General features: G+C 44.7%; 2 protein-coding genes across 3 annotated transcripts in view; one reads left to right on the top strand and one right to left on the bottom strand.

Annotated features, from left to right (window-relative positions):
- Positions 1-23,357, bottom strand: part of WDR5 (WD repeat domain 5) — a 166,360-nt gene that overhangs the window by 106,692 nt on the left and 36,311 nt on the right. The window lies entirely within an intron of this gene.
- Positions 90-23,357, top strand: BRD3OS (BRD3 opposite strand). Of its 2 annotated transcripts, XR_014963192.1 has the most exons (3): positions 90-220; positions 20,963-21,235; positions 21,616-23,357. XR_014963192.1 is itself a non-coding variant. In XM_085612710.1 (2 exons), exon 2 carries the CDS (start codon positions 21,652-21,654, stop codon positions 21,904-21,906), a length of 255 nt encoding a protein of 84 aa, XP_085468836.1. In that variant the 5' UTR covers positions 21,102-21,235; positions 21,616-21,651; the 3' UTR covers positions 21,907-23,357. The 2 variants fall into 2 exon arrangements, 1 of the variants encoding a protein (XP_085468836.1); XM_085612710.1 differs by lacking the exon at positions 90-220 and having other exon boundaries at positions 21,102-21,235.

Below are 23,357 nucleotides of genomic sequence, written 5' to 3'. Positions count from 1 at the left end.
CCCAGAACATATTAGTTATTTAGTACCCAGCGCCCCCCGCACAGACATAGTTCAGCCCACCTGCTCTTGCGAGGCGGGGCCAAGACTGCAATTCTAAAGGAGCACCATTTTTTCTGCGCGCGCTGAGCAGTGACGCAGCCGAGCGCCGTGGGTGGGTCACGGGAGCGCACCGTTGCCATGGCTGTCGATTCGAGGCAATCGGTACGATGAGGCCACGAGGGTGAGTGTTCTATTGATTTTTATAATTTTTATAGCGCGCTTCACAAAGTTAGAACACATCAATAAAAAAAATGATAAGTGTACATCAAAGGTGAAGTGAAGTATTGGGTTTGCTTTTCCAAGGAGGTATAGGTTTGCACTCCTATTCATAGCAATGAAGAGCAGGTGGTACAGTATTCTGTGAGTGTGGAGCATCAGTAGATCGTGCAGGTTGAGGTTGGTATGTGATTGGAAGGGGAAGTGAGGAGGTGGGAGCGTTTTAGGCCAGATATGGGACAAGGGGGGTGGGGGGGATGAAGTGGTCTCACGGCTAGAGCCGTGTGACAATTCAGTAAACATTCCAGAACCGAATGATGTCAAGCACCATTGAAATGTACACACGTTACTTAAAGGCACATTGCAACATTACTAACAAATTATAATCCACTACAACACTACAAGCCGCTGACTTCGGAGCTGGGGAACCAGGTTCAAGCCTCGGAGTCGGCTCAACATCCTGTGATCTGGGCAAATCACTTAATATCCCCGTGCCTACCAAAAAACAAGCATTGGCATAGCAAATAGGTCTCGCCTTTGGGACCTTCTAAGTGTTTAGCCATGCAACAGTTGCATAACTAAACACTTATAAGGTTTCAAAAGCGAGACCTATTGGCTATGCCAATGCTTGTTTTAACTGCTGCAATCTATTGAAGTCTCATGGAGAACATCAAAAAGTTTGCCATAGGTAGCACCCCCCCGCATCCATATGTTATTAGTGCCCTTATCCATAAGGCAAGAATAACCTCCAGTATGCCAGACCAGCAGCACACTTGCACGTATAACACACACACACATTCTCACTATATCTCTTGCAGTCATTTAAAAGCTTTCCCTGCTGCTATACCTTCCTTGCCTTTTGAGGAGGCTCAATAAAAACATTCTCTATACGCTGTTCAAAATAGCAGCGCCGGCTGCTCCATTAGAGCGTAGGAGCACCTCCACAACCCTCAAATAAAACTGGTTTTAAACCCATTTTATTATCGCTTTATTTTAATCCCCTGGACCCGCCCCAGGACTCTGACAAGTCTTAGGGGCGGGTCCTGGGGATGACACTGCGGGTGGGAAGTGGTAGTGCACACAGTTCACTGTGCATGAGGGTTTGGCCGGCTGTCTCAGGTCGGCCAAACCCTCATGCGCAGTAAAGCTCTCTGCAGCCCCAGCTGCATTGTAGGAGAGAGCTGGCATAGGCTCATAGTCTGCCTGAGAATGCAAGTTGTCGGCGCTCAAGCCAATCCCAATGCTGCTTTCATGTAGCATCAGGATTGGCCTCAGTGCAGGAGCATGTGCCCAGAGGAAGAGTGCAATGCGGTGGCAGCGGTGTTGTTCAGGTAAGTTTAAAAAAAAAAAAAAAAATTGTTCAAACCAACCCTTTTCCCCACTTCTTGCCTCCGGCCCGCCCTGTCACTTTAGGAGGAGACGGGCGCTACTGAAAAATAATAATATATTGCCTTATCATGGTTTATTACAAGTATGATGTGAATGAAAAGTGCACTTACTTAAAATAGCTGTGCAGGGCTTATATTTGGTGTCGCGTGTGGATCAAGCAGTTACAGTATTGGAAATGAACGAATCCATATTCTAACATATAATATCACAGCATCCAACTAATCTTATGAAATGCTTGACGTATGCAGCGCATTTTTGGGTTCTTGAGACCAAATTTTCAATGTAAAAAAATTACTACATGTCTCGGAATGAAGCATTGTGGTGAATGAAAGCCAGGAATGGCTGAAGGTGTCACACAATTCTTAATCCATCCCCATACCCCAGAGTTTAGCCCTAGTTTCCCTGCTTGTGCCATCCCTCTTTTTCAGTCCACTCTCTTCTCTTGCACCTGCCCTGTTGTTGCATATGGAATTAAATAGGCATCTAGTACGTCTGAAAGAACAGTTATTCTATGGGTGCCTTTGGAGAAATGTGTATATACATGAGAGTTGTGTCACTTATATATGTGCTGAGTAAGAGGTGAGCTTGTGAGTAGAATGAGTGGTGCGAGTGTAGGGTGAAAAATGTGCTGATGTGTCGAATGAGTTGCATGAATGCAATGAGAGAGGAGCTCCCATGTGAGTGTCGAGTGAGAGCAGTGCATTCAGAGTGAGAGGAGTGAGTACAGGGTGGTGTGCTCGTGCATGGTGCAGAGTAATCTGTGAGAGTGACTGGAAGTTCATGGCTAGTGGCTTGAGTGCAGTGTGGTCGCTGTGAGTGCAGGGTGCGCTTGTGTGAGCACAGGGTAAGAGGAGGATGAATGGTGTGAGTGCAGGGTAACAGCGTGAAGACAGTGTGATTGCTGTGAATATAGGGTGAGTGGTGAAAGTGACACGGGAGTGGATCATCATGTGCATGCAGGCTGCGTGTTGTGCTCATGTGAGTGCAGGGTAGGAGAAGGGTAAATGGCGTCAATGCATAGTGAGCATTGTGAGTACAATGTAATCACTGTGAGTGCAGGGTGAGTGTGAAAGTGAAGGGTAAGCAGTGAGAATGAGGAGCAAGTTGTCTGAATGCAGGATGTATTCCCAAACACCTGGAGTAACTTGGCATTGTATTGACGGCTGGCGTAGGGTTTCAGATATAAGCGAAACTATTGCAATCATGGTATCAAAGAGGGATGGAGGGTGGAGGAAATAAATGATGTGCTGAACCTGCAACAAACGCTGTCTCCTGATTAGGGTTGCCAGTGGATTGCATTTCTACCAGTACCATTGGTATTTTGATGTGCCAGTCAATACAAAAATAAGCAAAATCACCTAAGGCCGGTATTTTTAGCACTTATTTGTACATACTTCAAACAGCAAATATAAATAGAAAGCACTTTTAAATGTGTTCAAGGGCGGCATTCATTTTCCATGACTAATAGTTAAAGGAAACAAAGATAGAAAAGTCATGTTACAAATTAATACATACCATTTTATTTACAACTCTATTTAGTGTCAATGCAATGTTAAATGGTAGCGGCAGTTGCAGTCGATAACCTTTTGAGTATTGCCCGGCGGTAATCGCCTCTTATACCATTCGATAATTAACCAACAAAGAGGCAGGCGCCGGAGACTGGAAGGCAGGAAACCAAGGTTTATTCTCTCCGGAGGAGAACACATCAGATCAGACAGTAAGGTATCGTCACAAGGTGCTCTAACCACATCTCTGAGGCCTGGCCTCTTATACACAGGTTTATGACTTTATTGCAGGTTTATCATACATGGCACATTCTTGAGATCGCTTTGATACATGAAAGAACATCCTCAGAATCCCCACTTCAAGCTCGTTCCCACACATATCTACAGTGGAAGTCCCCACCCCACTCACAGTAGGAGATGGCTATCCCACAGCTGGACATTCTGCCAATTCCCGGGGGTGTGTGCGACTGGTCGGGTCTCAGGGGGTGGGGGGGCCTTGATCTACTGTAATCCCTTTGATGTGGGGTGTTTCCTTTACAGTAGGGGCAATAAAACTGCGTCCGCAGGGCTAGGTGATGGCCTGGGATCAGTTCGGACGATCAGGCGTGGAGGAAGGGGTTACCGAAAGGATGTATGACCATGTAAGGGATAAAAGGTGGTGTTGGCCAGGTGCGGGATGTGGTTTCATGGCAGGGTCGCGCAGAAGGAGAGGGTTCATGGCCTATGTATGAGGGAGCGGGGGCGACCGGCGCGTGGGGGATGTTTTGCAGCGCCTAGGGAACGCGTTGGTGGTCGGCGGGGGAGGGGAGGGGCAGAGGGGCCATGGCGCTTTCGAAAATGGCTACTGCTTGAGGGAGCGTGCGAGCCTGGGAGGGGACAAGATGGCGCCGATTATGTTGACATCGCAAACCAGATTTTAACAGTCCTCCCTTTTCAACATATCTAGCCAGCTTGTCTAGCCGACATTCACCTTCGTTAACCTCTTAGCCATAATATCGTAAATGCTTTCATGCGTTCCTGTTTTAAAAGTACAGAGTTTTAGGACAGACAGGAACAATCTGACACAATTGTACATAGTTGCATGTGGTTGATGTGACAGGCGAGGAGGTAGCGTATACAAAATTACATCAGCTGCGTCATATGTCAGACCCGGAGATAGGTGGAGGGAAGCTCGCTTGAACACAAATTCGATACCGTAAGAGGTGGTCCGGCAAGACAAGGAATATTACGCACATTACTCAAGGTCTAGAATTTTGTGTGGATCAAACTAATCAGCATAGTCATGTGTACGGCTGATGCTATACAATTGTCATTTTATACCAAGCTAATGTCTCTTAGATATTAGTGTGTCGTTGGAAGTGACCGATAAAGGACCTTGGAAACTTGATTGGAAGATAGTCAATTCAAAAGTGGTTGGGAGAGGAATACAACTCAACATGAGTTACAGTCAGGGAGGGGGGGGCGTTTCTTCTTTCGTTGGCACTGTTGAGCACCGGCGGTGGAGCTAAGGTCCAGCTCAAATCCAGGCTTTCGCGTTGTAGGGTGTGACCATTCTTTGCTCTTGGATCACAGTCCTGTTCTGTCCTGTCCCTTGACTGGTCTTATCATAGGTACCTTGAGACGGAGTACCCGCTTCTCATTCTTCTTTTGTCAAGTCAAGTTAAAAAATGGGGGTGCTTTGGGAGGCCGAGGGAAGAGGGGGTGGAGTGGGATCGGATCAAAAGTGGGCCAAGGGGAGCAGAATCTTTCAGCACTGGGCCCATCAATCGGGCTCGACGGGTTGGGACTTCAGGCACGAGCTGATCAGCGAGCAGGGGGCTTCGGGATAGCCCTTCGTTCTATCGCTCTCCATGCTGAGAATGGTGCCTCGTCCCGCATCCTTTTGCTTCGTGGCTCCCCCTTGGTCGATGCCATAGATGTTCCATGATCCGCAGCCAGGCTGTGCGTCACGTCCGACCCCTCTCTTCCGATGACCGCATGTTATCTTTGAATGAGTACAAGAAACAAAATCTTAGAGAGCTGGCAGGGAAGACATTTACACACTTCATTCTCTCTCCCAACCACCGAGTAGTCGGGGAAAAGGTTTTATCGGTCGCTCTATGATGGATGTCTATTAACTCTTGTGTCGGTGTATGTTACTAACTTATTAATCATTTGCTGTGGTGCAGGTTTTGTGGGTGTTCCTGCAAATTTCCATCGTCTGGCCTGCTAGGTGTCGATTCCTGTACCTTATAATCGTGGCAGGAGACCTGACATCTGTCAACTTTCTGGTCTATCAAAATTCGAACCGGCTTCTCCGGTAGAGACTCGTTCTTCTAACACAAGCTCTGTTAATTCATATTTTTCTCAGAGGACTGCTAAGTTTATGAAAAAGTGCAAGGTGCTACTGTTATGGGTTCACAAATATCTATTTCGGGGAGGGACACAAGCTAAACATTTTTCTTGCTGGAGACAATAGGTAACCCTCATCAGTTTAGGCGATGTATCTTCAGAAAATAAAGTCATCAGCTGTATTGTTCAAAATACCCTGGGACGGCTAGTACAGAACTGGGGCTATTCTGGGAGGACGGGGTGCTTAGACGTTCCAGTTCTGAGCAATTGGGCGGGGCGATTCTGAGCGGTGGAGGTGGTGTCGTTAGAGCTCTAAAACGAAAACCACTGACATATAGTCCCCGTGATGAGGGCCAGATTGGGAGACATCAGTCGTCTTACCTGTCCTTTCTTTCTCAGCCAGTTAAGTTCAACATTTTACAGAAAGGACAGGTAGTAATGTGGTAAAATACGGTCGTTTTGCTTCTGTCAATTTGTTCGAACACTGTCGTGTTTTAGGCCAATTATACACATACTGAGGAGGTATAGTGTTGTTAATTTATTCAAAAAGAAAGAGGGCAAGAGAGCCTTCAGCGAGGGAGAGAGAGAGAGAAAGAGTGAGAGAGAGATAGAGAGAGAGACGTGCGCATCAAGTAGGCTATTTCGTATACGTACGACATAAAAAGAGAGAGAGAGAGAGACATGTGTACGATAATAGGTTACTTGGTGTACACACAACATGGAGTAGCACGGGTCAGTTCTACGTAGGAAAACACAAGCGGGGGAGAAACATAAATTCGGCGTTCACGTACACACAAATACCGGATAGGGCGTAACAGTACATACATCAAGCGCAGAAACTTAAGACGAAGACACAGAGCTTCGTTGAGTATGGGGACCTCTCCTTTCCTGTCCTCTTTCCTATGCATGCTGAGTATTTTCAGTATTTTCCGTAATTCATTTTGGGGGGGTGTCGGACTTTTTACTCCCCTCCCTTTGATCGATAGACAAGCACTTCAGTCATACTATGACGTTCTCTTCCAGCGACCCAAGCATATGTAATGCATACACATTCATACCGTACAATCATGGCACATACGCACAGTCATACCATACAGTTTTTCACGTTCTCAGTGGTGGTCTGCACTTCACGCACCATCCCACAACGTTTGTCTATGTTTTTCCCTACATTGAGCACGGTGCTGTCCATGTCCACTCCATTCTTCAGTCGGAACTCCAATGTGACCTATAGAGAAAAAAAGAAAGGGGGGGGGGTGTGCAGCATTCAAAGTACGTTAGCGCGCGTAGACACGAAAAAGTTCTACTTACCACGTACCAGGCTAGCTGGAGGAGCGGGTAATACCACAGACCTACTATATCCTTCCTCTCGATTATACAAGGATGCTCCATTTTATCCGTCTCCTAAATTCGGGTTCCTTCGTCGTGCATTTGTTTCTCAATCGGTGGCATATTATGGGGCAAGGTACAGTACCTTGCGTTCGGCAGATACCTTAAGCTATAGTCAACCATTCTCTAACAACTCTGGAAAAAGACAGGTGTGATGGGTACAAATTTCATCAATCTAAAATTCAGGCAAAAAAAGAAAAGGGTCTGCATTATCTGCTTTCTATTGCTTGGGAGTAACAGTCATTATTCAAAACCTTTACCAACCTAGATGATTTGTTATGACGCTGATTCCGTAATTCCTTCAAAAACCCTTTATTGAAAACAATGTCAGTATACAAATACGGGCCTACAACCGTACAGGCCGGCCACGGTGTGAGAGGCGTCGAGTATCATGAGCAACACTACCTTAACACGAAAAAAATAAAAATGATAATAAAAGTGGGAAGGCCAGCATCAATAAGGTTGTTCGTATGCCCGATCAGTACCCTCCCCGTCCCTCCGCCCATCATGTGTGAAAACATCGCATACATATCCTTTTAACATAAATGTCAAGTAACCGAAACGCCATAAGGAGTTGTAGGCCCCTCCTACATCGGCGCCATTTTGGGGCGAGGTCGGGCGGGTCCAGCGTACAGTCTAAGTCCTTCCACTAACTAGCTGCCAGACCAGAATCCCTTTCGGCAGTTCGAGAACTTTCGTTAGAGCCAACGGAAAGAACAGACAGCATGAATCGTGATTCGGGGGTGGGGAAGCACAGTTTTTGTTCCTACCGGGTCATGTTGAGGTTCCACCGGAACTGATCCGAGCGGCTAGGCTACAGTGTCTCCTGATAATTCAAACAGAAGCTTGTGTCAGCATGGCGTCACCACGGTCTCACAGCAATGCCATGATCCATTCTCAGGGCGGGACAGCAGGCGGGTCTCGCTGCCGACGCCTTGAATCAGTCTCTCTCAGGGCACCAAAAGGAGGCAAGATGGCTGCCGCCCGGGGCAAAGACAAGTTAATGTGGAATGATCAAGCAATAGCGGCGGTTGCCCCCACCGGAAGTCCACGGGAGTCGAAGGCCAATGACTCCCGCAGAATCTGCAAAGCTGAGAGGGCGTTTTCAAGGGTGTGGCCCATGCCCGAGCAGGCAAGCTTCCGAGTTCCAAGGTAGCCCAGAGCCATCTTTTAGTGGACCAGGCCTGAATCTGAAGAGCCGACCGCCATTTCGAGAGTCCAGTGGCAGCAGCAGCTCTTCGTTACAGCCACTGGGGTGGGTCCCCCCGACCACTTGGCTGCGGGGGCCCACTTCTTGCGTCGAACGCTAATGGCAATCTTGGTGCAGAAAGGAGCCCGCGCCTGGGTGGGCGTCCGGCAGGCGAGACGTAAATGGCTCCCCTGCTGCAGCTGGCCGGTGAGTGCAGGGGCGCCTACTCAGCTGGACGGCGAGTGAAACGGCAGGGGTGCCTTCTCAGCTGGTGAGCCTCCACCTGGGGAGGCGGGGGAGGCCCGTTCGCGTCGCTTCCCCCCCCCGCCAGGGCACCCTTCGTTGTCGATCTGTGCAGCAGAAGAGAATGGCAAGACCAGTACAAGAACCCGCTAGACTCCTCCTCGGCGCCGCCAGGGTCCCAGCGCTGCGTGTAGCCTCCGGCCTATTCGCACAACCGTCCGCCACTGATGCCGCCCTACAGGCCGATGGATTTTGCATGTCTTTTATAGCCCAACGCCGACTAAAAGGACCGCCCAAAACAAGCCAATGTTGCTACTTCGAGGAAGGAGGGTGAGGACTGTGTCACGCGGACGTGAATGCTTTGGGATGGAGGTTGCGGCAGGCTGTCATGTAAATAGTTGTTAAAAAACGTGTTTTAACGTGTTCACCCTGTCGGAATGTTGTTATACCTATAAGTTATTAAAATGTTTTAATCATACTACTTTGTTGGAGTGTTGTACATATTTGCAATCTGGCAACGAGCACAAGGATGTTACTGCGTAATCGGAAAACGACCTAGCCCAAGTGTGCGCGATCTAACCCAGTTCGGTAACGTCGATGGTGGGTATTAGCAGACTTCCATTTGTGCAGGATTTTGTCGTGTTTACTGGGCGGGGTGGGTGGTAGGGCAGACATGTTTAGGCAGTGAGAGCGATGGAGCCGAGCTACCTCGTGGCCATCTCAACCGTGAGCTTGGCTCCTTCCCCTAGTTTCATATTTTTCGCAAAGGGCTATTTGCTAGTGTTTCTTATTTTTGTAGGGTCAAAAGGATCCCATCAGTGGTCTACTGGTCTCGCTCGATTATTTTTGTTTCTCTATAGCCATTTTTATGCCCTAGTTTGTTGTAGGCTACAGCGACTGATCCATATTTAGTAAATATGTCCTTATTAGGGGTGCCTTCCAGTGGAGCCGGATGGTTCACCTCTAATAAGCGGTCCGGGCAGAACCAACTACCAATCAGTGGGGAGAAGACAGGCATGACGGGTTACAACGGGGACAAAAGTCTGCACTACCTATCTTTTCACTGCTTGCAAAGACTAGACAGAATATCTCTGTTCCACGTTATTTGTAAGCAGAGAATACCTCCAAAGAACCAATATCGAACAACCAGTGTTCAGACAATCAATCAATCAATGGTGAGAAAGAGATAGGCACGACGGGTTACAATGGGGACAAAAGTCTGCGTTACCTACCCTTCACTATTTGCAAAGACTAGACAGAATATTTCTATTCTACGTTATTTGCAAACAGAGAATATCTCAAAGAGCACTATTCTTAAAAACAATCAATATTCGGACAATCAATCAGTGGGGAGATAAAAATAGGCACGACGGGTTACAATGGGGACAAAAGTCTGCGTTACCTACCCTTCACTATCTGCAAAGGAAGAGAGAGAATTTCTACACCTCCCCGTTTGTAGACAGCGAATATCTCAAAGAGAACAATCAATAAGCAATACTAGTATTTTCAATCAGTCAATCAATCGTTTCGCAATTTGTCGTGTTTCACGACCTTACCCGGACCGCATGGACAGTTTCTCGTCTTCCGCCTCCAGCGCCCGATCGTCCTCTACTCTCCGTATTTGCCGCGGCACTCCTGATGGTTCCCAGTCAGGACCGTAGATCACTCGAGAGAGGTCGGTTCGGAGCCAGTGAAGTTCGGATGATCGGCTGCCAGACGAGGGTCTATCGGGCAGGAGCTCTTTCCGATCGTTGCAGTCGTTCACTCTGTCGTCGGGACCTCTCCCACTGGATCCACGTGTCGCTGATGGGCCCCACGCTTGGGACGCCAATTGTTAAATGGTAGCGGCAGTTGCAGTCGATAACCTTTTGAGTATTGCCCGGCTGTAATCGCCTCTTATACCATTCGATAATTAACCAACAAAGAGGCAGGCGCCGGAGACTGGAAGGCAGGAAACCAAGGTTTATTCTCTCCGGAGGAGAACACATCAGATCAGACAGTAAGGTATCGTCACGAGGTGCTCTAACCACATCTCTGAGGCCTGGCCTCTTATACACAGGTTTATGACTTTATTGCAGGTTTATCATACATGGCACATTCTTGAGATCGCTTTGATACATGAAAGAACATCCTCAGAATCCCCACTTCAAGCTCGTTCCCACACATATCTACAGTGGAAGTCCCCACCCCACACACAGTAGGAGATGGCTATCACACAGCTGGACATTCCGCCAATTCCCGGGGGTGTGTGCGACTGGTCGGGTCTCAGGGGGTGGGGGGGCCTTGATCTACTGTAATCCCTTTGATGTGGGGTGTTTCCTTTACAGTAGGGGCAATAAAACTGCGTCCGTAGGGCTAGGTGATGGCCTGGGATCAGTTCGGACGATCAGGCGTGGAGGAAGGGGTTACCGAAAGGATGTATGACCATGTAAGGGATAAAAGGAGGTGTTGGCCAGGTGCGGGATGTGGTTTCATGGCAGGGTCGCGCAGAAGGAGAGGGTTCATGGCCTATGTATGAGGGAGCGGGGGCGACCGGCGCGTGGGGGATGTTTTGCAGCGCCTAGGGAACGCGTTGGTGGTCGGCGGGGGAGGGGCAGAGGGGCCATGGCGCTTTCGAAAATGGCTACTGCTTGAGGGAGCGTGCGAGCCTGGGAGGGGACAAGATGGCGCCGATTATGTTGACATCGCAAACCAGATTTTAACATGCAAGGCCTTTGCAAACTCTTTAAACAACAAATGGCCAGTATTTTTCTTATGGAAAGGTGGCATCCCTACTTGTGATATGCCTTTTCACTAAATTAATTCTCCCACTGTGGCAGTAAAAGTAAAATACGTATGCAAAGAATAGTCAGAGTGGGTACCCAGGGGGTACTGGAACCAGTGTAAAAAAAAAAAGAAAAGAAAACAAAGCCTCATTAACCAGTTCTCAAAGACAATTAAATGGTCTTTTAAAGATCTGTGAAAAACTTGGGTGTGGCGGAGATAAGACTCCAGACACTGCCCTGCCGAGCCCACAGCAGCTCAAGCTGCAGCAGTCTGGGCTGAGAGACCCGACGGAGGGGGAGGCGGGAGGAGGGGGGGTTTGGCTGAAGCCATTTTAGCCCTATGGGTGTTGCACACCTGGATATGAGGGTAATCAGAAGTAAAGGGCTTCATGAGTTGTTGCAGACAGATTTAAATTGTGCTCTCACCTCCATGGGGAGCCATTGAAAGGAGCGTAAAATGATTGAGATGTGGTCAAATTTCTTGTGTCCTTCAGGAAACAGGCTGCCGCATGTATGACTGCTCTGAGTGGATCCAGGTTGACTTTGTGTATGCCAGAAATGAAAGCAACTCCATAGTCCTGTCTGGATATCATGAGTGCCTGGGCAACAGATTAAATGTCTTCTGCTGGGACTCCTAATTTCCCCCAAAGCAGTCCTACCCAGAACCGGGCACTCTTAGCCATGTTGTTGATATGGCAGCTTGGACACAGTTCTGACAGTGTTATGCGAACCTTCCCAGATCTGGCATTGTCCGATCCCAGCCCTGCTTTATGCCAAAGATGCTGTGCTCATGTCTCGGCTTACTAGTCCCTCATTAGTACCTCCTGCTCTTCTGCTGAAGGACTGCCCCTGTAACATGTGTTCTAACTCGTGATGCTAGGTAGAGAGTTTAAAGAGCACTGTTTTTTTCTTTTCTTCTTCTTTGTTGTCCTGCCTCTGCTGTTAAGTGCTCTGTTTACTTAGCTGCAGCAGCCTTATTTGGCCTGTTTTCACCTAATATCCCTGTGCCGTCCCTCACACAAAACTGTTTGCCCGCATTCACCATTCCTCCAAGATCGTTGCTTTTTTTGGTTTGATTTAAATTCTAATTCTTATACTTTCTCCCTGTGCCCTCTCTCTCCACTCCCTCCCAAAAACACACTTGGCTGCCCCATTACCCCTACAAGATCGCTGCTTTTTTTGTTGTTGCTCAATTACATTCATACGTTTAAATAGCTGCAATCGCTGCTTTTCTCCTATTACATTCGTGTATTTTGGAGAAAGGGCACAGTAAGCGATTTGCAAAAATGTACCAAATATTGAGCCGAGGCTCGAACACGGATCCCCAGCTCCCGACTCAGCAGCTTGCAGGGAGGCTACAGTGACAAATGGCTCACTGATTGGCTGTGGCCTCCTCCCTTCCCTCCAACACTACTTGCCCACCACCCCAACAAGATCGCTGCATTTGTTCATGTAAACTTGTACATTCTGTTTGAATGAAAGCTCCTCCTGGGTGCACATATTCATTTTGCAGGCACACTGTTATACTGCAAGCTCGCCCCAAAGGTATTGAAGCACTTAATGTTTATTTTGGATCATTGTGCAGGCTCCCTTTGGATCATTGTGCAGCCTCCTTTTGTCGCTGCTTGTATTAGTACATTGACGCAATGTGCGCTTTAAGGAGACCTCATTGCTCTGTGGCAAGCACAGCACGTCCTCCAACAGATAAGCACTCTCAAAGGAGATCTGCACTATGGGCTAGAATGCAACTTACCGAAAATAACAAGCCATTCCGCCATAGTAATAATACAATAATACAAAATAGGTGTTGCTTTGCCTCCCCCCACCGATGTTGTTTTGTCGTCCCCCATGTTGCTTTGCCTAATTCCCAACCTTCTTCATGTTGCTTCTGTCCCTGCCGTTGCTTGCCGTTCCTTGTGCTTTAATGTAAATGGTGCAGTAGACTTCTTCCACTTAAGCAGGAAGGAGGATTTTTAGATATTGGGTCCTGATTGTAGAGAAACCGTTTCAGAGACAGTTTGCAGGGGTGTTCTCAAAATAGGACTGCACGTCATGCACCTTTAGAAAGTTTCTCTGGGAACTCTATTTGCCAGACAAAAACCAGGTGAAAAAGTGTAGGCTTTTCTTCTGTCATTACCGCTGTCATGGAAGCTCCACGGCTGGCTCGTCTTTCGAAAGACAGCATTGACATTCCTTGATTGGGGTGTATGTGAAGAGTGGTGTGAGAGGTAGGTGGGGCAGCTGCATTTGTGAATGGTTGAACACAGGGGGAACTTGTTTCTTTGAACATCTACATTAATTTAGATTTGTAATCTTAATCTTGGCAGCAACGGAAAATCTTGGTGCTCGTTTGGTGCTGTGAGCAGTGTAATTGAAATAGTCTTACTATTTCCACGCCACTGATTTGTATAATCAGTTGCAGTTAGCCACGGCATTATCTCATTACAAAATTAAAAATGTTTTCATGTGAAGCTTTACAGTTGCATCTGAATACCCCTTTGTGGTTTTTTTGCTTTTGAATTACTAAAGCTTTCAGGTCGCAGCTAAAAACCCAAATATTTAAAATCTGTGACGTATAAATGAGAATGCGTATGTTTTTGACCACTCACAACATCCCCTAATACATTCAACTTTTGCTTACATAGCTAAATAATAAAACAGATGACCTTGAAAAGCATTAACTTAACAAGGACAAGTATTATTTATGATTCCTTGAAAACGTTGACCATAATACCAAACCTTCAACTATCTTTAACAAACATGGGTTTAGATACATGTTGAAAACCGTTCCAGCATGCAAGGGATGCTACACCAATGTACATGTTTTCCTGTCAAGACATTTCTAGTTCTTCTTCAAGATTTATTAATCCTTATTATTAGCTTTGCTTTTTTGTAATTGCGCCCAAATAGTGCAGCATTATTTAGCTTTCATACTGATTTTCTTGAAAGAAAAAAAAAGATGGACTTTACAATATTCTTTTCTAAAACGCTTTTTCCGGTAAGGAGTGTTTGGGTGTATTGGTGACCCACCTCCTTCGCCACCTCTTTAGGTCTCCGCTACAGCTTTAGCTTTTGGCACACCTATTGCTTCTATAATATAAATGCACTTAGATTGGGCTGTGGGTTAGCCTCCTGCTCATGACTTCGTGTATTTGACATATCTGAGGTGTCCGCTCTTGATTTGATAGTTTTCTTCACTATTCCTTTATGTGTGACACCTAGGGACACTCTTATCTTATTCTAAAAGGATGAGTTGTATTCTTCCACTGGTGACTTAGTTAAGGGCCCACTTTTAGGTCTAGCTTATTGATTACTCTGTTGCAACATGAGTTATCATTTGTAGAGCAAATAATTGTTTAAACTGCGACGGTTCCATTTCTTTTGGTGTTGGCAGAAATATGTTTGCATGAACAGTAATGACCATAGCTGATGCCTTCTGAAAGACAGCCCCTGGGAAGAAGCAGCTCAAAGAGATTGGCCTTGTCTCCTGACTGCTCCTGTATACCAGTCACGGCTGGCATGGCTCACAAATGGGGGAGGGGGCAGCGAGGGTAGGGGTCGTGGGGGGGGATTACAAAAAAATATATAATAATTTAAATTTACCTTGGGGCTGGGTCCTGTGTCTACTCTGCTCCTGCGTCCCTGCCTCCGACCGGAACAGGAAGCAGGCAGCTAGGCTCCCTCCTCTAAGCCAATCACAACACTGCAAGCAGCGTTGTGATTGGTCGGGACTGCGCCCAGCCAGGGGCTTTTGGGGTGGGCATGTTCTCAATGCAGGTTGCAAAACTGTTGGTTTGGGCAACCCAAGAGGCTGACCAAACAGTCTTTACGCACTCAGGAGTGGGCACACTCGCAGAGCAGAGCAGCCCCCACCCGCCCCACAACGCAAACATAAAATGGTAATAACTAAAAGTTATTACCATTTAAAGTTTCTCCTTCTCTGACTGCGAAAAAGCAATGGGGCGACACTCCTCCGCCATAGCGGAGGAGCTGACCCTGCTGTATACTGCAGAGCACCCAGCATGTGCACGTTCCAGCCTCTGCTGACCTTGATGCTGCTGCTAGGCTGCGCCTCTACACTGCAAAGTGACTGGCCAGGCACCTCGGCTGCCTCCCCTCTGTGCTGATGCTGGACCACTCCTCTCTGCTGTGCAGCTTGCGCTGCCTCCCCTTGAAGCGGCTGTCAGGTCTCTCTGTTCGACTCAGCTCCCAGTGTTGAGTAACTCACAGCCTCTACTGCCTCCCTTTGATACTGCCTCTAGGAAGCTCCTATATTCAATAGAACATGTGGTGTGAGCAACCTATAGCCCCTGCCACCTCCCTTTACTGCTGCCACTAGGCCTCTCCTCCATTTTGGATAGCACCCGGTTATAAACAACTCTCTGCACTTGCTTGCCGGCCTTTGATGTTTCCACCAGGACTCATCTCTTTACTACACAGCACCCCACCAAAGTGAGCAACTCGCAGCCTCTGACTGGGTGTTGAAGGTTCTTTAATCTGTCTTTCCTTGGCTGAGTCTATCTAACTCCTTGGTTCTTCTTGGTCTTATAGTTTCCGTCCATGCCTCATAAAGCCTGCCTAATTATTCACCACACTCCTTGAAGGCTTTGAAGTGTAGTTTACTTGAGAGTGATGTGCGAAACCCCATATCCTCTAGTCCTGAAGCTTCGACTCATTCAGCACTCCTTTGATCACCTCTTCCCAGCCCTCGTTTTATTTCTTTATTATTCTCTACGTTCTGTACACACAGGAACACTTAACCCATCACATAGTCATAATAAAAAAAGGGGCTGGGTGGTATTTCTGCACATGTTAAGAAAAGTTCAGGATAAATGCACATTTTTCATTCTGAGGTTAATTGAAGTGGCATAATTACCATGCAGTGAGAACCTCCTCGATAGGATGACTGAGCCAGCAGAGCGCCAAATGAACTGACTGTTAATCTGATCAGTATGGCCACTGCAGATAAAACCTCTTGCTTTTGTGAAGCGGAAATTAAGGCATCTAGTAAGGAGCCATCCATAAAAGAACATCAATTCAGGCATGCTTTATGTACTAAGTAAAGAAGTCCAAATGTAAGCAGAGTTGTAAGTTCCAAGATGATATTTATTATATCTGGTTCCAAGAAGAAGAGAGAAAGTAGATGGTAAATAAGATGGTAATCAGTAGTAGCCCCACCAGGAGCAGCCTCCCTGCTGCTCAGCCCCTCATCTTCAACTGACACTCTAACCCAGACCACACACCAACATTCCGTGACATCAACCTACATTCAGGCTGAACAGAAGGGAGAGTATTGGTGCAAAGAAAAAAGGGGATAAATCACTCTACAACATATCCTTTTTCTTTACATCAACAAAAGAAATCTACTGAAGAAAGGAACAAAGAATGAAAAAAAAGTCCAAGAAGAAAATTCAACAATTGAAAGAAAATGTAACCGGGTAAAGGATAGCGAGAAGGACTATCTTAAAAGCAATAATACAGTGGCAAGAAATTGCAATAATACAATGGCAAGAAAATGCAATACAATAATAAAACGGCATAAAAATGCAAAATTACAATAGAAATAAATTGCAATATTACAATGGCACGCACACCATCCCCTTTTCTCACAAAGGAAAGGCACAACCCAGAAAACAAAACATATACCATGAAATACGCACACCTGAATGGAGCAACAGTCTCAGGCAAAACCATAAAGTAAACCACAAGTAGAAACATAAGACTCTGCTTAAAAGCACAGGACACGTACAAACACTTGTACACCTGACGTCTCAGGCACCCCTACAATCCGTGTGTAAGATCCAATCACCGGCAAAATAAGTTGTAGACATAGATAAGCCGCAAAGCAAACAGCGAACCAGCACTGTAAACCAGACTGGACCAAAACACAGAAAGAAGAAAATAGCGTAAGTACATAGTAAGTAATACTTGTAGTAAGCAATAAACTCTATAACTTAAATGCGTAGAACGCCTAGAAAAACAGAAAAGTCTTAGGCAAACACTCCAAGAAAAACAATACACTGTAAAGAGTAACAAACAGTGGAAGAAGAGCGGACAATACTGGGATACACTCACCCACAAAAACAGCAGAAAATGAATTGGGATGCATTCAGCCACGAAACACAAAGTGATCTAGGATACACTCACCGAAGAAAACAGAATAAAATGTAATGGGATACACTCATTCATGAAAACAAAAAAAAATGTACTGGGATACACTCGCCCATAAAAACATCTAAAATTATACTGAGATGCACTCGCTCACGAAACAGAATGAAATCGCACCAACTGAAATGTAACGTGTATCTAAATTACACAAGCAAAAACCACGGAATGTAACACATTCATAAATGTAGCATAAGGGTGCACAAAATCAATCAAAAATAATGTACTTGCACCAACAAGTAACAACGATATCACAAAATGAAGACTAATACTCCGGTGAGCGATAGATCACCCGAAGTGATGTACAGTCTCACACGCCACAGGAAAGAAGCAGGAGTCACAGCAACATCAGCCTTGGGCTGCACCAGGAACAGCAGGTTCGTCGAAGAAAACACATGGTGAGAAAATGTTCCTTCATGGTTAACCCAGAGGGCATACGCTTCACACATGTCCGTAGAATAAAATGCACAGGCATGAAATGAGTAAATGTACCTTTGCGGTAATCCCTAGCAGTAAGCGCTTCAGAAATGTCCAGAGTTCAATATTCTGAGCCATGCGAAGACGTGGAAGACGCAGGATAGGCAAACAGAACGACTGCTCGGTGTTCAAAAATGAAAACAAAGTCTTTCCTTGGTCATAATGCTCTCTATTGAATTTGTTGTGCAGAATGAAGATTAATGTGAAGAAAGCCCCTTTACCGCAGGGAATGGGGTTGGCAAGGGTTATAACACAATGTAGAGTGCAGGATGGAAGTGAAGCGCCAAACCCAAGATGGCAGCACGCTTCTATGACGTCGCTCCGGATGGCTGGCGGCAGTAGCGTGCACCAAAACGTCTACCACAACAAGGAGTCCGAGGAGGCTGCACACGTCATAGGAGAAAGCATGTGGACGGATGCGTGCTTCCTCACACTGCGAAACAGCATAACGTCACAAGGAAGCTTGACAACAGCTGTGGCAGGCAAAAGGAATACCAAAGCTTCATGCGACACCATAATAAGGTAAGGTGTGCACGCTCAGGCTCACGCGCTGCGCGTGATTCAAAAGCCGCACAAAGTAACAACAAACGGCTAAATAGCACACAGCCAAAATAAGAGTCGCTCACCAATTAGATTAAACGGCTTCCAATACCAAAAGAAAATTAGAGACCGATTTACCACATCTCTCACAAAAAAAGTCTCTCCAGCTTAAATTGTCACATTCCCCAGGTAGAACTTGATATCCACAGTGTTCGTACAGCTCTGTAAAGCAGAACAAGATTCCTCAGATGAAATCCACCACTCGCCAATGGGTGCAATCGGAGTACATTGAAGTGTGTAGAAGTGCAGTAGGCATACGTTCAAGGTGGAGAGAAAAGAAAATCAAGGCTAAGCAAAACAATGCTCCAGACAAGCTGTCAAGATAATAAAGACTTGGATTATGGTAGGCAGCTTAGATCAGCGCTAAGATGTTAAGTCAGAGATTCATTGCGCCACACAGCATATTTAAATTCACAGAAGCACAGAAATGTCCATAAAATCCATTGAAGTAAAGGAGGGTAAACGCCACAAAGAGGCTCTCCAGTTGGTAGAAGACACTGGTGAGGCTAGGAAGGGCGTTCTTTTCCTCCAATTTCAAGCTTCTTTAACAGTTTCAAGTAGAACAGTTCCTTTAAAGTTCTCTTTGAATTCTTGTGGAAACCTGAAACTTGTAACAAATGTAGATCAAACACACGCAGGTTCTTACTTTAAATCATCGCTAAAATGTACTAAGTAAAGAAGTTCAAATGTTGCGGGGATTCTGCTCATGCACAGAACTATGCGCAGGAAACCAGGACCTCAGTGAATTGTGGTGTACCAAAAAACTCACCTCCGTACCTAGAACCCCTATCCGACTAGCATCAGTGTCTCATTCGTTCTCCGTACTATCTTGACGCTACCAATGATTAGACCACCCAGAACAAGCGACTTAGAATGCTCTCAGGAATGGTGGGAATCAGAAACACATTTTCATTGTTATTTTCACATCAGTCCACAACGTGAGTAATCCGAGACATGGAAAATTTTAAAATGTTTATTTTTAACTACGTGCTCTAAGATGCAGTACTTTGGCTAACATAAGCAAACAAATGATCAAAAATAAATCCATCAGCATTGTTACAATTCCATAGAAAACAAAGGGACAAATCATCTTACAATGATCGTGGTAACAGGTCCTATAATACCTTGTGTACCACCCTCCCCTGGCTAATAAGCTAGTTTTATAATAATAGGTCTCTAGGTTTGAATGGGGAACCCCATACCTCAAGATCAGCTTAGGTGAATCACATCACAGGATCAGCACTGCTCTCTGTGTCTGGAAAGGTTTTCTCCAAGGGTGTCAGCATCATGCATGCAATGCAATATTAAAGGCACCCGAGTTTCAGATATTTGCAGCTGTGTGCTTGTTGTGTCTAGAGCGTGGGCTGATCAACCTGAATTCAACAGCATACATTGTTATTTGACCTTGACGGTTTCTGCACACAGTGTTCAGACTAAGGTCGCAGTGTAAGTCTAGGGATGTGAAAAACAGACCGTTCTCATGTGAAGAAAAAGCAAGCAAGCAGTTTTACTTATAATAACAGCTACCTGTAGTGTTGTGTGCAAAAAACAGCATAGGGGCAAGATGGCGTTAGCTTCTAAAAAGCTTACGCTAACATAGCAATGTGTGCAGGCAAAACCCTGTCTTCACTACACAAATGTAAGCAGAGTTGTAAGTTCCAAGATGATATTTATTATATCCGGTTCCAAGTAGTAGAGAGAAGGTAGATAGTAAATAAGATGGTAATCAGTAGTAGCCCCACCAGGAGCAGCCTCCCTGCTGCTCAGCCTCTCATCTTCAACTGACACTCTAACCCAAACCACACACCAACATTCCGTGACATCATCCTACATTCTACAGTCATTCTGGCTGCACAGAAGGGAGAGTATTGGTGCAAAGAAAGAAGGGGAGAAAACACTTTTGTTACCATGGTGGCTACTCTGACATAGCCTGGCACCAGCAGTATTATCTTTTGAAATGTAACAATACTTTCCCTTTACACAATTACTTGTTACTTCTAAGCCCATTTTTTAAGTTCAAATTTTTACCCAATCCTTTTTGTATACATTTGCCAGTCCTCCAATCCAATTAATTTAAATATTATTGATATATAATTGTATATACTTTTTAGAGTTCCTTTATTGAATGTGTTTAATCAAGAACATTTTTCTGTTCATCTGCAAAAGATCTCCCATTACTGAACTTTTAAGCTATTGGCGTTGCAAATAAGAATGTGTGTTAGATTTTGTTTGTTAACAAATATCCCAGCAGTAGCATAAGGGTGAAGTACCTTATGTGGCTAATAGAGGTCCCTTTACAACTCCACAGGGACACCTAGTAACAGTCTTCTGGCACTGCTCCTTTTCTTGCTTCGTAGATTGTATTTTATTATTTATGCTACTGCTGGGATCTTTTTTAACAAAAAAACCTAACAAACATCATTTGCAACGCCAATAGCTCAAGCTTACAGTAATGTGGGATCTATTGCATTTAAAATGCTTGTTTACAATCTATAGGCAAGCTACTGTTACGCAAAGTGCAAAACAAATCTTCACTTCTTTCTGATTGGATGAGAGTACGTTTTCATATAATTTCAATGCAATTATGGAACACAAGATAAGACTTGTTGAATTTTGTTTGAAATCCATGAAATTAAGATGTTTTTTCTTGATTTTAGGTGTTGGTGAAATTGAAAATTCATTATAAGTGACCTGACTACTTCCCAATGAAAGTAGCATCTGATACACCTCATTGAAAACGTTCTGCAAAATGTGGCTAATGGGACATTTTCAAGAATTTGGCATTGCACATTGCGTTTTTTCCAAATCAAGGTGTAAAAGTCAGAAGTAGCATGCTTTCTACGGATAGAACATGTGGCTGATAAATGTTCACAAAGAACTTTTAGATGATGTGATCAAAGAGACAGCCCACCAGCACCTGTCTTGAACAGGTAGTATAATCGAACTTGAAAAGATAGATTGAAGCTAGCTCACCTCTGATTTATTGCTGTTAAAATCACCAGTTTGAATAATTCGTACTTACGATACTGTACCACTGTAAACTTATTGTTTTAATGTTCTCTCTTTGATTTGTAAATAAGATACCCCTAATTCCATCCTAAAAGAAACAATGTTGCTGAAGTTTTAACTTTCTATATTGTCACAATTACAACTTTGGCTTGATGATAAGTCACTTGCCACAGGCAATGCCTGGTAGAAACCGTTTTCTGTAACAATCACGAGAGTTAAATGAAAACGGACAAACCTGCTTTCTCTCGTCTCTGATTTTGACATTCAATATTTTAACTTTTATAACCTCACTTGTTTGCAGGTAGCTCACTGGATTCCCATATGACCTAACGTAGTGATGAGTGGAAGGGTACCATTAGCTGAGAAAGCCATGTCAGAAGGCTATGCCAGGCTGCGTTACCGGGACACCTCATTACTTATCTGGCAGCAACAACAGCAAAAGCTGGAGAGTGTGACGCCAGGCACCTATTTGAGCAGGAGCCGGAGCATGTGGTATTCTCAGTATGGAAATGAGGCAATATTGGTGCGGGACAAAGCAAAACTGGAAGGACTCAAGGACACGGGTCAATCAAAATTCTGCAGTATAATGTGATCATGTACTATACAAGCAAATTACCATGATGATTGTGAATTTTGGGTAGTAAAGTAAAATTATGCTTTGGGCTGATGCCCCCCATGGAGTTCTAGATATTACTTTTATTTAACTGTTGAGTGTCTAGAGATGGCAAACAGACTTTTTTTCTAAAAACATTGATAAAATGGGACAATTATGTTGGCAATGGCAACAAGCCTTCAGTTCCCAAGTTGAGTTTTAGGTTGGATCTTCATGAATGCACAGGTGTTGTATCTCACCAAGACTTGGCTCAGTGTTGACTTTCTAATTAGTCTACCAAGCAGCACCTCTCATTTGACAGTATAGCGCTTTTTAATTGTAAATTTTGGTTTATAATATTATATTCATTCATTTTAAATGGATAAGCTAATGTTAATTTTGCACTACACAAATTAAGTGTTATTGGAGTATTAAATGTTACCCTTTTATTTTTAGTATTTATAAATGAGGATGAAAATATTTTTCTTAAAGGGAATGTGTTTTTGGTATGTCCTGGCTTTAGAACCAATTTAAAGCACTTTGATAAACCAGTATGTGGAACTCGTTAATGTAATGGATCTAACAGAGTAATATCACCATGCAGCAAAATTGTTCTCAGCACAGTTAAGGCATTCAGAGAATCTGCATTAACAGTAGTTGGGATCTTCTAATAAGCTCTGCAAAGCTGACACGATTTGAACAAGTTTGGAAGAAAACAAAAATTACTGCATAAAGAGATATTACAATTCAGAGTCTGTCCACGTGTTGTTCAACCACACTCTGCTAAAAGGAAATGACCGTTTTTAAATCAAAAAGTTCAAGTGCAAAATGTATACCAATGTGGACTGTAAACTTTTTTTTGCTGGACTTGAAATGTACCGAATAATTGATTACCTGAGGGGAGTGTATGGGTTCGGAGGTTTTTTTCTGTCCTTTTCTTGATCTTAGTGTGTGTCAACCTGTATTTATACAGATATCAATACTGCCAGTATTTACTCTTGAATAGAAATGACATTCTGTATAATGAGTTGTGTTTACTTGATCAATGTGCTTGCCCTAAAATGAAGCGTTTTGTATTTATTTATTTTTTATATTAAATATACAAGATAATGCATGATTCATAGTTCAACTCTTGGTATTTCCTATATAAAAAAAGATAGGCGAGGCAGCACTTTCTTCGATACACTGTGGATTCCAAAAGTTGATGTCAATGTAGTAGATTTAATGCTGGATTTCCATTTAGTATTGAGCTCTTTGGATTTTTGAAATATATCTGTGACGTTGGCTATGTCTGTACCTGTGCATTTCACATCTGTTAAGGCATGAGATTTCACAATGAACAGTATTTAGTGCACATCAGATTGTCTGTCTGGTGGTTTGTGTCCATGCGCTTTTGAGTATCTGGTATTGTCAATGGTGCCACAATAAACATGTAATGATGCTACATGAAA

The sequence above is a fragment of the Triturus cristatus genome, chromosome 1_2 (assembly GCF_964204655.1).
Source record: "Triturus cristatus chromosome 1_2, aTriCri1.1, whole genome shotgun sequence".
Classification (NCBI taxonomy): Eukaryota; Metazoa; Chordata; class Amphibia; order Caudata; family Salamandridae; genus Triturus; species Triturus cristatus.
The sequence above is the reverse complement of the archived record's forward strand: the minus strand, read 5'-3'. Positions and strand labels throughout refer to the sequence as shown.

Bases quoted from the DNA above. Each gene is read 5' to 3' on its own strand.
- BRD3OS (XM_085612710.1), top strand. From the start codon at position 21,652: ATGAGTGGAAGGGTACCATTAGCTGAGAAAGCCATGTCAGAAGGCTAT.